Below are 14,412 nucleotides of genomic sequence, written 5' to 3'. Positions count from 1 at the left end.
TGAGGTGCCCACTTGGGCTTCATATGAGTGTCTCGGCAAACAGATTCATCTTAAAAACGGGTCTCTAACATATGGATTTTCTCCTGGACAATATCAGGCGGATCAGGTTGTGGAGTCTGAATAGACTCAAGCGATACCTCAGATGCACTAGGATTGAGTCCCAAGTTAGGGACTTCTACTGGGGATAATTGACAATCTCTACCCCCAAATTTAGGGTAATCACTATTCTCCGTAAGACCTTTAACTATGGCTTGAATTTCCGGATCCGGAGAGTATTTAAAATACTCTAGAGCTTCTTCTAGTTCACTACCCCCAAACTTAGAGTTTTGGGTGTCTCTAGATAAACTAGTCACAATATTCCTAATTTCTAGACCATCCGGTTCCTGAAAAAGGTCAATTGCTTTCTCTGAGTTATAATTAGGTGGTTCATCCTCTAAATTCTTTTGAGGTATACTAGCTATAGGAATTATATGTTTCATATCCTCTATGGTCATCCCTAGAGTTTCCTTATTGTGTTGAAGCACAGTTACTGGCCTAATCTCACGATCACTATCCAAATTGGAAGTTATAGGCAAAATCTCAGATGGGCCTACGAATGCATAATTGGGGTCCAACTTAGGAGGATCTTTAGGCTCTTCGAAATAAGGGCTTAAGGTAGATTCGGTAGCTAGTAATGGTTCAAACCTAGATTTCCATCTATCGGTATCTAACATAGGAATAGAATCCAACAGAGCATTTACTTGTTCAATGTTGCTATCATCGTCAAAATCCATGATAAAACGGGCTAGACAACTCTCTAATGGATCTTCTGATTCGGTGTTTGGTACAGACTTCGGAACTAAGGTTCCTATCATGTTGACCTCTTCAATGCACGTGTCATCTAGCTCAGAATGTAGCTTATTGACATTAAAAATATTCAACTCAATAGTCATATTACCAAAAGATAGATTCATAATACCATTTAGACAGTTTATGATCGCATTAGACGTGGCTAAAAACGGGCGACCTAAAATCACTGGTATTTGGTTCTCTGGGTCTGGGACAGGTTGGGTATCTAGGATAATAAAATCCACTGGATAAAATAAACTTGTCAACCTCTATGAGAACATCCTCTATCACACCACGAGGAACTTTAACGGACCTATCAGCTAACTGAAGTGTTATCTGGGTAGGTTTCATCTCACCAAGTCCTAGCTTGAGGTACACATGGTATGAAAGTAAGTTCACACTGGCTCCTAAGTCAAGCAACGCTTTCTCAACACGGTACTTACCTATTTTACAAGCAATGGTAGGGGACCCTGGGTCTTTATACTTAGGAGTAGTGGTATTCTGAATAATAGAACTCACATGACTAGCTATGAAGGCTTTCTTCTGGACACTGAGCTTACGCTTTCGCGTACACAAGTCCTTAAGGAACTTGGCATAAGAGGGAATCTGCCTAATTGCATCTAATAATGGAAGGTTGATATTAACCTGCTTAAAAACCTCCAATATATCATTAAAGTTGGACTCCCTCTTAGTCGGAACTAGCAGCTGGGGAAACGGGGCTCTGGGAACAAAGCCGGGCTTAACAGGACCCTCATTGGTCTCTTTGGAGACTCTATCAGTCTCCTCATTTTCTGGCTCAGCAGGGTGAACTACAACATGTTCACTATCAGGCATGGCGACCTTGTTGTCAACTTTCTTTCCACTTCTTAGGGTTGTGACAGCATTCACATGATTGTACGATTTATCTCCTCTAGGGTTAGGATCAGTATGACTAGGGAACCTTCCATCCTCTCTCTCACTTATAAACTTAGCTATTTGTCCTACTTGAAGTTCTAACTTGGAAAGACTCTGGGAAGTATTCTTCAATTCCTGCCTAGTTTCTTGTTGAAAGCTCATGTGGTTCTTTGATAACATGTCATGGTTACTTACTAACATAGTGATAGCTTCCTCTAAGGTAGAGATCTTTTTCTCGGAAGTGTTCTGAAACTGGGTTTGACCTGAAGAGTTCTTAAAACCAAAACCTGGGGGAGGCTGAGAATTGCTAGACTGGCCTTGACTCTGGCCCTTAGACCAAGAGAAATTAAGATGGTTTCTCCAACCAGGGTTGTAGGTTTCTGAGTATGGATCAAACTTCTGACGGTTCTCAAACCTTGCATTGTTATAGACAGCATGGGCTTGTTCTTCACTAACCTGACCTTCCCATAATGAATTATCGGGCTCTATTCCACAACTAGAGACTTGAGAGGCTCTATTAGGTTCAACAAGGGACCTATTTTTAGACTGACCCATTTCCAAAGCTTCTAACCTTCTGGACAAAGCAGCAAACTTAGCATCTGACGACAAAACTCGTATCTACCATATGGTGCTACTTCTATTGACCAAGAGTCTTTTAGGGGGTTCAACACAAGATTCCCACTGTTGGGATTTTTCAGCGATAGCTCCTAAGAAGGTAAAAGCATCATCAGCATTTTTACTAGTGAACTCACCAGCGCACATAGACTCAACCATGGCTTTGGTCGAATAGTCTAAACCATCATAAATAATCTGTACAAGTTTCATATTATCAAATCCATGGTGAGGACACTGAGATAGGAGATCATTGAATCGCTCTAAAAACCTATAAAGAGACTCTCCCTCTTGTTGCACACTAGCACTAATTTTCTGCCTAACAGCTGCAGTTTTATGCTTAGGGTAGAATTTCATATAGAAGGCAGCGATAAGTTCCTGCCATGTATGGATTCAGACGGTAGGTTGTTAAGCCAGGTCTTGGCTTTATCTCTCAAGAAAAGGGAAACATTTAAGTTTCAAGACTTCATCAGTAAGGTCTTTTATTCTAATTGTCCCACAATTTCCTCAAAGTCCCTAATATGAAAATAAGGGTTCTCATCATCTTTTCCTAAGAATATAGGGATCATCTGAAGAATACTAGGTTTTATCTCAAAATTAGCCGTAGTGGCTGGCAATTTAATGCATGAAGCTCGGTTGGTCCTAGTTGGGAACATGTAATCTTTCAAAGTTGCCATCGTTGGCACAACTGGAGTACTAGGGGTACTTTTGTCACTCAGAGATAAATTCTCAAAACTGAAGTTTCCAAAAACAGGGCTCTCCAAAGAAGAGTCTTCGAGCTCCCTGCTTAAATCAGAAGAACTACTAGGTTTTTCGCTAATCAATCGACCTAGAGTATCTCTTTTCCAAGCCCTATTAACAAAATCGGGCATACACTAAAAAGAATTCAAAAAGAAATAAAAAAATCCTAACAGGAAGGTTCTAGCAATCACACAGCAGGCTGACTCGACTTTACCACAGCAAACCTAAAGATTTCTAGCAAACAACAAGCATGATGGCTCCACTTAGATTGTTTCTAGACCAGCTTCTAATCCTTCGAAAGGGAATTCGTTACAATTTAGCAAACCCCTCTGGAATCAATCCGAGTTAAGCAAGTTGAATCGAGGCGAGGGAAGCTCAGTGGAGCTTTGATACCCAAAACCTCACCGATCCAATGCGGCGCAGTCACGCATTCAACTCGCAGAAACCGTCAAGAACTTCGAGGTGTGCTTAAAAGAGTAACCAATATTTTTCGAATGATTGTCCTGTTAAGCTCGATACCCTATAGGTCTCTTTCTAGTCCAAATTTTAGGCTTAGGTTCGCTTTAGGTTTCGTTTTCCTAAGGCGGGCAAGAAGGGAGCGGTGATGAAATCCGAACCCTTATCTTGTCCAGGCCTTGCCCTTTACTAGGAATTAAAAACAGTCCATTTCGTCCTCAAACAATATCACCTTAAGGAGTCAGTAACCCGCTTGCAGGAGATTCGCGGTGTTTATTTTACCTCCCGTACCAGACGGGCGATGAACCGTTGAAGTCGACTCGGGCCACGACTCCTATGTCGTGTGCGAACCCGAGGGGCCGAGACGATATTGTAATCCGTCCTTCCCTGCAAACAGTTTATTTAAGGGTACCCTTCCGTAGGGTTTAAAAATAAAAATAAAAATGTCCCAAAATTAATGTCCAAAGTCCATAAAAAAAAAAAAAAAGAAAGTCTAAAAAAAAAATTACAAAAATAAAAATGTCTCTCTTTTTTTTTCTCTCTTTTACAAAAAATAAAAAAATTCTTCTTCTTTCGTTCTTAGCTTTGCTTTTCGCTCCCAAACTTTAAGTAAATCACCACAAGCTTTGGCAAAATTGTCTTTCGCTCCAATCTTCAAAAATCTGCAAGGAAACAAGAAAAACCCAAAAAACGTAAAGAAGAACAAAAATAATAAAAAAAATCTAAAAAAAATGCTAACTAAACACAGGTCCCCGTCGGCGGCGCCAAAAATTTGATGGTTTTCAAATAGTGATTGTAGTTGAAGTGGTAAAACGGATTCGTATCAGACTTGTGAAGAAAACAATTTTTCTAGATTTAAATTAAACACGCAAATAAATAAAATAGTTCAAACCTTTAGAGAAAAACACCAAGACTTGGATTCCACCATTGATCCATTATTTGATAAATTCTAATAATTAATATTCATGCAATTTTTCTTTTAGAGTGATTCTAATATTATGCCTTTTGTAGATTTTTGAAGTAATAAATGTAAACACCAAGCATGAAACATCAAGAGTCTTAAACTAAGCATGCTCCATCAAAATGAATCACAATTATTCAATAAAAATCAATTTTCCAATAAAAATTCCATGCAAATAATCATGTAATAATATTGCAAATAAATAATAAAGTTAGAATTATACCATAAATAAGGACCAATGGCTTCCTCCGTCGCCTTGGCTAAGGGGTTTAGCTCCTCATCCCAAAAACACACTCACAAGATAAATTCATGGCTAAAATAGGTGTTTTTATTGATGTATAAGATGAAACAGGAAATTGTGTGAAAGTGTTACAGCGTCACCGTTACAAAGGGGTCACTGTTACAAAAGAGTATGGTAATTTAAGACTGCTGTAAACGATAACTATCTACTGCTGTGAAACAAAAACAGTGGTATTGAAAATAAGTCTGCTGAAGAACGACGCACTCTGCGAGTCTGTTCTTCGTGTTCTTCAGAAGCTTTAATGGCAGCAGCAGCAGCAGCGCTGTCTCCTCTATAATTGCTTCTCTTAGGCTCTCATCGACTCTAAACTCTCTCCTCCGGTTTTCCAAACTTTTCTTTGATGTAAACCAACACTTATATAGCCCAACAGATCCATAAATCTCGACTAAATATGCAATTATTCTTTTTCTTCTTCTCATGCAGTTGAAACGATAATCGCTTCTGTTGAGCTTTTTCACGTGCTGTTGGCTATAAAATAGCTACCAAACTCTTCCATAATCTTGAATAGGACCATGTACATGTTAATCCAGCGTCAAAGTCCTCCAGAAATCTCTCAAAAATATTCTAAAAACCCAACAGAGAACACGTCTCTCTGTTGGAAACTTTGAAACCCTCTCTCGGCCATTCCAGCCCAATTGGTTGGTTCCAATCGATTGTACCAGGCATGTTTAGTCCATCCAAGTCCAGCCCAACTGATTTCGGCGATTGAATCTCGTTAAAACTCCATCAAAATTCGATTATCAATCTGCCAGTGAACTTCCCGCCAATTTTCCAATTCAAAACGTGAAGAAGGTGGGTGCCCTTATCCTGTGCTGTTCTCCCTTTAGCAGCTGCCTGGAAATAGGTCACCCCTTAGTAATTAGGTTACCCCTTATCCAAAATCGAGGGTCCGTATAGTGATTTCTATGGGGCATTTTCCGCACTTTTTCGGGGTTCCTCCGGGGTATTTCTGGGTGTCTCCAACATACTTCTGGGGTGCTTCTGGTAGTTATCAACGGAGGTCCAAATGCCGCATTTTTAGCCAATTTCGCCATAAAGCCTTATTCTTCCAAAAACACCTACAAATACATAAAATAACCGAATAAGTACAATATCGAGTACTAACAATATATACAAATGAGCTATATTAGACACATAAATGCGTCTATCATGTCACTATACCCAAGAATTCCTTTTGATCCTCCTCGACCATACTTTAATCCACAGCTGATTGTTCCTCTTAGATATCTCAATATCTGCTTTATTACATCACCATGAGACTTGCGTGGACTCTGCATATAACGGCTTGCTACTCCCACAGAGAAATCCAAGTCTGGTCTTGTGTGTAACAAGTATCTAAGGCATCCAACATTTCTTCCATAACTCGTTGGATCAATCTCAGTTTCTTCTTCTGCCTTTGAAACTTTAAGTCCAAACTCCATTGGTATCTTAGTTGGATTACAAGTTTCAAGTCCTGCTTCTTTCAGAATTCTCCTTGCATAAGCTTCTTGTTTAATATGAATCCCATCTACTCCTTGATGGACTTCTATGCCAAGGTAATAAGTGAGTTTTCCGAGGTCTGACATCTCAAACCTTGATGACATTTCTCTCTTGAACTCATTGATCACCTTAATGGAGTTGCCAGTCAAAAATAGATCATCTACATAGACTGCAATCACAAGAAGCGTTCCCTTTTCTTCTCTTCTGTATACTGATGTTTCTTTAGATCACTTAACAAATCTGATTTCTCTTAAGATTTGATCTAACTTTGTATTCCAGGCTCGAGGAACTTGTCTTAGACCATATAGAGCTTTTGATAACTTATAAACCTTATGCTCTTGTCCTTTTACTTCAAAACCTTCTGGTTGTTCAACATACACATCTTCTCGCAATTCACCATGTAAGAATGCTGTCTTAACGTCTAAGTGGTGAATTTCCCATGAGTTTGATGCTGCTTCTGCTATTAAGAGACGAATTGTCTCTAGTCTAGCAACTGGTGCGAAAACTTCATCAAAGTCTATGCCTGATTCTTGAACGTATCCCTTAGCTACAAGTCTTGCCTTATATTTGTTGATAGTACCATCAGCATTCCGTTTTATTTTGAAGATCCACTTAAGACCAATCACTTTTACCCCACCTGGCTTATCAACTAGAAACCAAGTCTTGTTTTTGTTGATTGAAATAATTTCTTCTCTACATGCTTGTGTCCATTTAGTCGAGACCTTTGCTTCATAAAAATTCCTTGGTTCATCATTAACAGAAAGTAGCATTATCTCACATTCTTCTACAGCTTGAAGAACATAATCCTCCAGATATTGTGGCTTTTGCATCTGTCTTGTTGATTTTCGCAGTGGAATGGGTTGAGTTATTTCATCGATCTCTTCTTCTTCTACTTCTACGTTATTCTCAGTGTTTTCATTATTCTCTTCTTCTTCTTGATTAACATCATTGTTTCCATTGGTATTGATGATTATGGATCCTTAGCCTTCATCAATTATTTGACCCCATCTCATGTGAAACATTCCTGGATCCCTACTTGGTCCATCATTAGTTTCTTTCCAGTTCCAGTTTTCTTTTTCATCGAATACCACATCTCGACTCACTATCACTCTTTTCGTTGTTGGATTGAATAATCTGTAAGCTTTGGATCCAGGCTCAATTCCTAGATTCACAAGAGTCTGAGATCGATCATCCAGTTTCTTAAGAGTTGCAGAATCAACTTTTGCGTATGCTTTGCAACCAAACACTCTTAAATGATCTATGTTTGGTTTTCTCTTTCACAAACTTTCATATGGAGTCATGTCTTTCAGAGCTTTCGTAGGTATCCTGTTTATTAGGTATGTGGAGTGTCGTACAACTTCTCCCCATAGATAATTAGGTACCTGCATAGCCTTTAAAGAACTTCTTGTCATCTCCATTAGAGTCATGTTTCTCCTCTCCACCACTCCGTTTTGTTGTGGTGTATATGGTGTAATAGGACCACATAAATCAGCATGAAGAAGATCTAAAGGCTTTGAGGCTCTGAATGTTGTTGCTTTTGGAAAACCTTGACGCGTTTGTTTCCCAACTAAACATGATTCACATATCCTTGATTCATCGTTTATCTGTGGTAGCCCTCGAACCATCTTCTTCTGAGACATTGCCTTTAAAGTTCTAAAGCTTATGTGTCCTAACCTTGCGTGCCACTTCCATGTATGATCTTCCAGTCTCATATTCAGACACAATGGCCTTCAATCATGAGACTTATCTTATAGAGTCTATTCTGTGAGCGTGAGACTCTAACTAAAAGTCTTCCACTTGGGTCATGAACTGTTAGATAATTTTGTCGCATTCTAACATCACATCCAACTTCTGTAGCTTGTCCTAAACTTAGAATGTTGCTTTGTAAGTTTGGGATGAAGTAGATGTTTGTGACAAGCTTCTGTTCTCCGGTCTTGCTCTGAAATAGAATTGATCCTTTCCCTTCAATTTCTACAGAGGATCCATCACCAAACTTCACTTGTCCTTTGATTTTCTCATTGAGATCAGAAAAGTAGTGTCTCTTACCAGTCATGTGATTGCTGGCTCCATTATCTAAATATCAGATTCCTTCTTCTCCATCCTTTGATTCGTAGTTCTTTGGTATTAGTTTCCCTTCGTTTAAGAATACAACTTCGTGCATGAAAAGAGCTGTATCAGCTTCCCTTGTTTCATTCTTGTTTGTTTCTTCCATCTTTTGTATTCTTTCAGGGCATACAGAGGAGAAGTGTCCTGGTTTATCACATCTGTAACAAATAATGTTTGATCTATTCTTATTTTCTTTCCATTGGTTTTGATCATTCTGACTTGTTGTTCTATCTTGTGAGTTAAACCTTCCTCCCCTTCCTCGGCCTCTGTTTCCTCTACCACCTCTTCCACGACCTCTTCCTCTTGTCGCAGAGTTTAGTTGGTAAGAGTTTGTGTACAAGAGTTTTCCTTGAGTTTCTCCATTGTTTTCTTCATCAAGGATTCTTTCTTCATATGCTTTCAATCTTCCAATTATATCTTCATAGCTAGTCTTCTTTAAATCTAAGACTTGTTCGAGAGAAGCTATGATATGAATATACTTGGATCTTGGTAAACTATTGAGAAACTTCTTTACCAGTTTATCTTCATCAATGGATTGTCCAAGTGACCCAGCTTTTGACGCTATCTCTGATAGCTTTCCTGCAAAGCAATCAATAGTATCAGTGTCTTTCATCTTCACTCTTTCAAATTGAGACATTAAGGTTTGCATACGGGCTTATTTAACTCGATCAGCTCCGAGATTACGTGCCTTTATTGCATCCCAAATTTTCTTTGAAGTTTCCTGTTCACCAACTTGTAGAACAAGACATTCTGGTATTGCTTGAAAGAGTAATCCAATTGCAACATTGTTTTTGTCTGGGTCCAATGTACCAGGATCAATTGTTTCCCAAACTTTGTAGATTTTCATCAGTACCTTCATTCTCATGGCCCATACTGTGTAGTTTGTGGCGTTGAGGATTGGAACTTGTATTAATGGTGGCGTGAACTGTTTTTCACCCACAATGGTGGTTTCGTTTTCCATGGCTCAGAAACAAGCTCTGATACCAATTAATGGCAACTGCAAGATGAAACTTAGCTTATATAAAGACAACTCTCTTTATTGATGTTTAGAAAATCTCTCAAAACTAAACACAAGCTCTAATCTTGCTCATATGATCAACCACAACTTTGGTGATTATATATATATAGAACTATGAATTCCTTTTCCTAGTCCTATTACCTTATTACATGTCTTTCCTTTTCTTAGAACTAGATGACTTCTAATTCCCTTAGGATTACATCAATTTCCTAATCTTGTCCTAACCAGCTTGTTAGTGACTTTTATGTTGAAGTTAATCCAACATACATCGCTAACTTTAACTGCAGACATCTGCAACGAATATCAATGTTTCAAAATCTAGATCAAATTCAAAAACAAACCATTTTGGGTTCATATTAAAACTAGAATAATCATATAAAAATGGCATCATATAAATGATACATACTCACTTCCCATGTCTTGATTCTTGCTCCGTTCAAAGTCCCGCGAAAATGAAAATTTCCAACATGCACGTCTTCTACTCTTTGGTCACTCCCATTAGCTCCTAAGCTTCCAATACAGCCTAAACAAAACAAAATATGCAAATTCATACTTAACAAACAAAAAGATAATGCCTTCTCAAAAATTATACAAACTTTGATTGCTTGGACCAAGAACACAAGTGTGAAATCTGAACTATGCTGTCACTACATTAGTAGGGTGGATAACTGGAAACATACCCGCGAATCTGTTGACTCAGATAGTAATTTCGATTTCCTTTCGCAACTCAAAAGAACGAGGCCCCGAGAAAGTACTGATGTTTTGTCTCTTGTGGTTTTGGCGGACGGTTGTTAGCATTTTTGTTTCAGAGTTTAGTGTGAGGACTACAACCCTGAATTTTGTTCTGTCGACTTCAACCTTTGTTGATTCTTTTCTCCATGTTACAGGTTGGGCAAGTTCAGGATTCGTTAGGACAGATTTAGGTGAGATTACACTGTCGGAGTATTAAACTGGACATTGCTGATCATTTTATTTATTCGGCAATACTGGGCTGTACAAATTACAATATATACATTTGAAATTTCAATGGTTGTCTGAAAAATTAGAAACTTTCATGGTAGAGGAGAAATGAATATCCCGTATTTGTTGGAATGTTTGGTAGTAACACTGGAAGGTTTATTGGCAGGAAGCGTCCATGGTAAGTGCTTTTCTCTGGGCAACTTCTACTCCTGTCATGTCTTGGGTTAAATCACCATGAAGCAATTACTAATGGAAAGAATTTGTTCTTTGAACCGCCTTGGTGGCTAAGGCTAACTTTGCAGCTTTGTAATCTATGCCTTTCTTTATATTAGAAGGAAAAAATATGTATAATCCTGGAGCTAATCCATCACACAACTACATGTCAAGAATCGTCTCCCTATAAAATAAACCAAAGCACACTATTTTGTCTTAGCTCTACCACCAAATGGGCTTTTGTTGCGCTCGAAATACACCATCCAAATCTCTCAACTGCATATCAATTTATTGTTCCACTCGGTTTACCCCATCTAGTTATTGTTGGATCACGGGATGTTGCTCTTCGCAAGAGATGCATGATCTATCTGTCATGAGTTCAAGTACTTATAAATTGTCTTTTCATTCAGTTCAAACTATTTCCGGCTCTTCTTTTAGGGGTCTTATTCTTGAGCAGATTCAAACACAGAATTGTGAAGCTAAAGTAAATTAAGATGTTGGAGAAAACTAAATAATCAAATGGTAAAATTTCTAGCCTTACCAGTTACCATCCCATGTCTTCCCCCATCTTATATGTTCATTCCTACGCCTTTTTCGAAAGCTATTGCTAAGCGCATATGTTGTTTAATAAGATTACTTTGTCCATGCCAGCTAGTTTACGCGGATAGTGTTTGGCAAAGCTTCATTCATTATTTGCAGTACTTGCAATGGTTTAGGAATTATATAAATTACCGTCTTTTTCCCTACAATCTTTTCAGGTATATATGTCCCTCACTCAGTACAATAACGGTAAGCTAATGAAATTCCTCTATACTGCAAATACATGACAAAAATTTCTGCATATCAGGAAGGATGAGACACAAGATGAAAATGATGTTCCATATGGACATGGCTTTTTCCATTTCGTGTTTGCTGTTGGAGATATGTACTTCACCATGCTTTTGATTGGTTGGAATGCTCATCATTCGATCAAATGTGAGGTTGCAGACATCGGTAGAATAAGAAAGCAACCTTGTGCGGCCAGTACGACGCTCATCATAAGAAGGAAAAGTAGTCATCTTAGAACAAAAAAAATGGGGAATCATGACATTCATTTTTCTTGCAGGTGGAGGTGGACAATAGATGGATGAGATTTTGAAACAAAAGAGCAACGTACATTTTATTTGATCAGTGAAATAAAATACATGTGAGATTCTCTAAAACAAACAACAAAAAAGATTAATAATGTTTTCTAATACCTGCAAATGCAATATTTTAAAACAAATTATTATAGTAGACAAGGAACATTTGGAGATGTCTTTGATACTGCTCCATGAACATGCGCACAGTAGGAAGAGGCCATGGCTCCCCGTTTTGTTGATCGAATGCCAATGTTATCCAAGACAATGTTTGTGCATGGAATAACCTCACTACAATTTAGATTTATCACTACAGCATTTGTCGAAGTTCCACGAATTCCTCTGAACACTACATCGCTAATTTGAACCGCAGACCTCTGCAACGAATATCAATATTTCAAAAATTAGATCAAATTCAAAGACAGACCATTTTGGATTCATATTAAAACTAAAATGATCATATAAAAATGGCATCATATAAATGGACATCTTACTTGGCTGCTGCGTTTGTTGAAGTAGTGTTGATCAATGATAACCGGATTATACACATTTTCAAGGGTAATCCCATCAAATGATATCCGTTTTGCGTATCCTTTGCCACCCTGAGAAGAAAAAAAAAGAGTGCAAATTAGTTTTATAGCCCGTACTCAGGCCAACTCTGCAACACAATAATGGTGCATACTCACTTCCCATGTCTTGATCCTTGCTCCGTTCATAGTTCCGTTAAAATGAACATTTCGAACATGCACGTGTTCCACTCTTTGCTCACTCCCATTAGCTCCTAAGCTTCCAATACTATGAGAAGAAGAAAACGAATGCAAATTCACTTGATGGACACAGATTCCATGAGAAATCGAAAGAAAAAGTGTTCACCAACCTTACGCCATGTCCAGGACCACAATGCACGTTAGTAATATTGATATACTTGCTTCCATCACCTAGAGCAACACAATCATCACCTGCAATAGCACGAATTATTTTAATATTTTTTTTCTTCTAAATTTAAAAGCATTTAAAGAGATTATGTTGGTAAATTTACCGGTTCCGATGAACGAATCTTGGACGCGGATGCCTTTGGAACGACTAATATCAATACCATCGGTATTATAGCTGTTTTCAGGAGCAATTATGTTTACATGAGAAACGACTAGTTCACGACAACCGAATATGCTGATGTGATTTCTTGGGCTATTTAGATGCGTTAATCCCCTCAATAGACAACCCATACAGTATCCCAATGTTAATGCCTACATTAAATCGCACAACATTGTTAAGCACAACCAATATATTTTACATATTGCATAAATAATTAAGATCGCATGGCATATTGAGAAGATAACTGATCGCATGGCATATTGAATCCAGTTACCGTTGGTCTCATTTCATCAGGTCGATCCCACCAAGTTGAACCTTGACCATCAATCTGACCTGATCCCTTAATGGTGAGACGATACACATTTGTGAATGAAATCCATCTATCTGGCTTACCATTCCAAGCACCCTTTACTGGTGCAATAATTTTCCCATCAACCTGGAATTGGAAGTAAACATAGCAAGCAATGGTATGAGAGTCCAAGAAACATTATCGTACATGATAAAAAGAAAATATATAAAATTTGCATTGAAGATTTTTTACCTGCACAACAGGATATGTTACTCTGCAAGGACCGTTGAATATTGTAGGACTCAATAAGAACGTTCTCCCCTGTGGTACGATTAGGGTTGTCATGTGACCCGTAGTACCATTACACATCTGTGTCCATGCATTTAGAAAAGCCTGCACAATGGAGATAAGAACATCAAGATATACCAAAAAAGAGAAAAAAAAATACAAATATGATAAGCCAATAATATGAACACATATACATACTCACTTTGGAGTCATCAACTATGCCATTTCCAACAGCACCAAAGTTCATGACATTGAGATTGGAATTACCGTTAGCAGATAGTTTCTTGAAATCAAATCTACTGAAACCAATCTCCCTTCCTTGGGCTATGCTTAGTAAACACATCACCCAGATAATGCGAATAAGTTCCTGAACATCAACCACATAGTCTTAAGACATCTTGAAACATAGTACGAAACAAAATAATCTTAAAAACAAAAGAAAGTATAAATTTACGAGAAAAGAAATGAGAACATTTCTCACCATCTGTTGGAATAGTAGATTACTGTATAACAGTATAAACGTGTTATATGATCCAAAACTAATACCAGTATTTTTCTAGTCTAAACTAAACGTCGGTTTCTGTTGTTAGGTACCCTGTTGTTAGGTACCCTGTTGTTAGGTATATATGCAGAATGATGGAGTGATAATTTTAGGATTTTAGTTATTTTAAGGAAGAAAATATAAAAATATATGTGATTCTTTGGGAGATTAATTACGAGAATATTCAAAAGATGCATGAATTTTACCTTCAAAGTTCAAAAACAATAAAAGCAAAAGATACTTCATAATTGCATATAAATTACATTGATATTCATAGGCATGAATGGTGGAGTAAATGAATTTTTTCATTAATATATGGTATATAATTTATATTTCTCTTGTTAGAAATATTCAGAGAATTAATAAAAACCGGCCGAATAAAAACTATATCATGGGAGTATATTTTATTCCATTTTTGAAGCAAGAGGCGTTTATTCAGAATCCCTAATTCAGAATACGGCGTTCCAATTTTCATTTTATGGATATGCAAGGCCGCAGCCGCGTATGATCGA

At 37.8% G+C, this 14,412-nt stretch overlaps 1 protein-coding gene across 1 annotated transcript; it reads right to left on the bottom strand.

Annotated features, from left to right (window-relative positions):
* Positions 1 to 11,761: 11,761 nt before the first annotated feature.
* Positions 11,762 to 13,959, bottom strand: LOC113353879 (probable polygalacturonase At3g15720). The gene is made up of 9 exons (XM_026597347.1): positions 13,841 to 13,959; positions 13,562 to 13,726; positions 13,324 to 13,464; positions 13,057 to 13,218; positions 12,727 to 12,934; positions 12,565 to 12,646; positions 12,374 to 12,482; positions 12,182 to 12,289; positions 11,762 to 12,064 (listed from the first exon to the last, which is right to left on the bottom strand). The coding sequence occupies exons 1-9, from the start codon at positions 13,841 to 13,843 to the stop codon at positions 11,837 to 11,839; spliced, it is 1,206 nt and encodes a 401-aa protein (XP_026453132.1). The 5' UTR covers positions 13,844 to 13,959; the 3' UTR covers positions 11,762 to 11,836.
* Positions 13,960 to 14,412: the final 453 nt, after the last annotated feature.

Source organism: Papaver somniferum, chromosome 2 (assembly GCF_003573695.1).
Source record: "Papaver somniferum cultivar HN1 chromosome 2, ASM357369v1, whole genome shotgun sequence".
Lineage (NCBI taxonomy): Eukaryota > Viridiplantae > Streptophyta > Magnoliopsida > Ranunculales > Papaveraceae > Papaver > Papaver somniferum.
The sequence above is the reverse complement of the archived record's forward strand: the minus strand, read 5'-3'. Positions and strand labels throughout refer to the sequence as shown.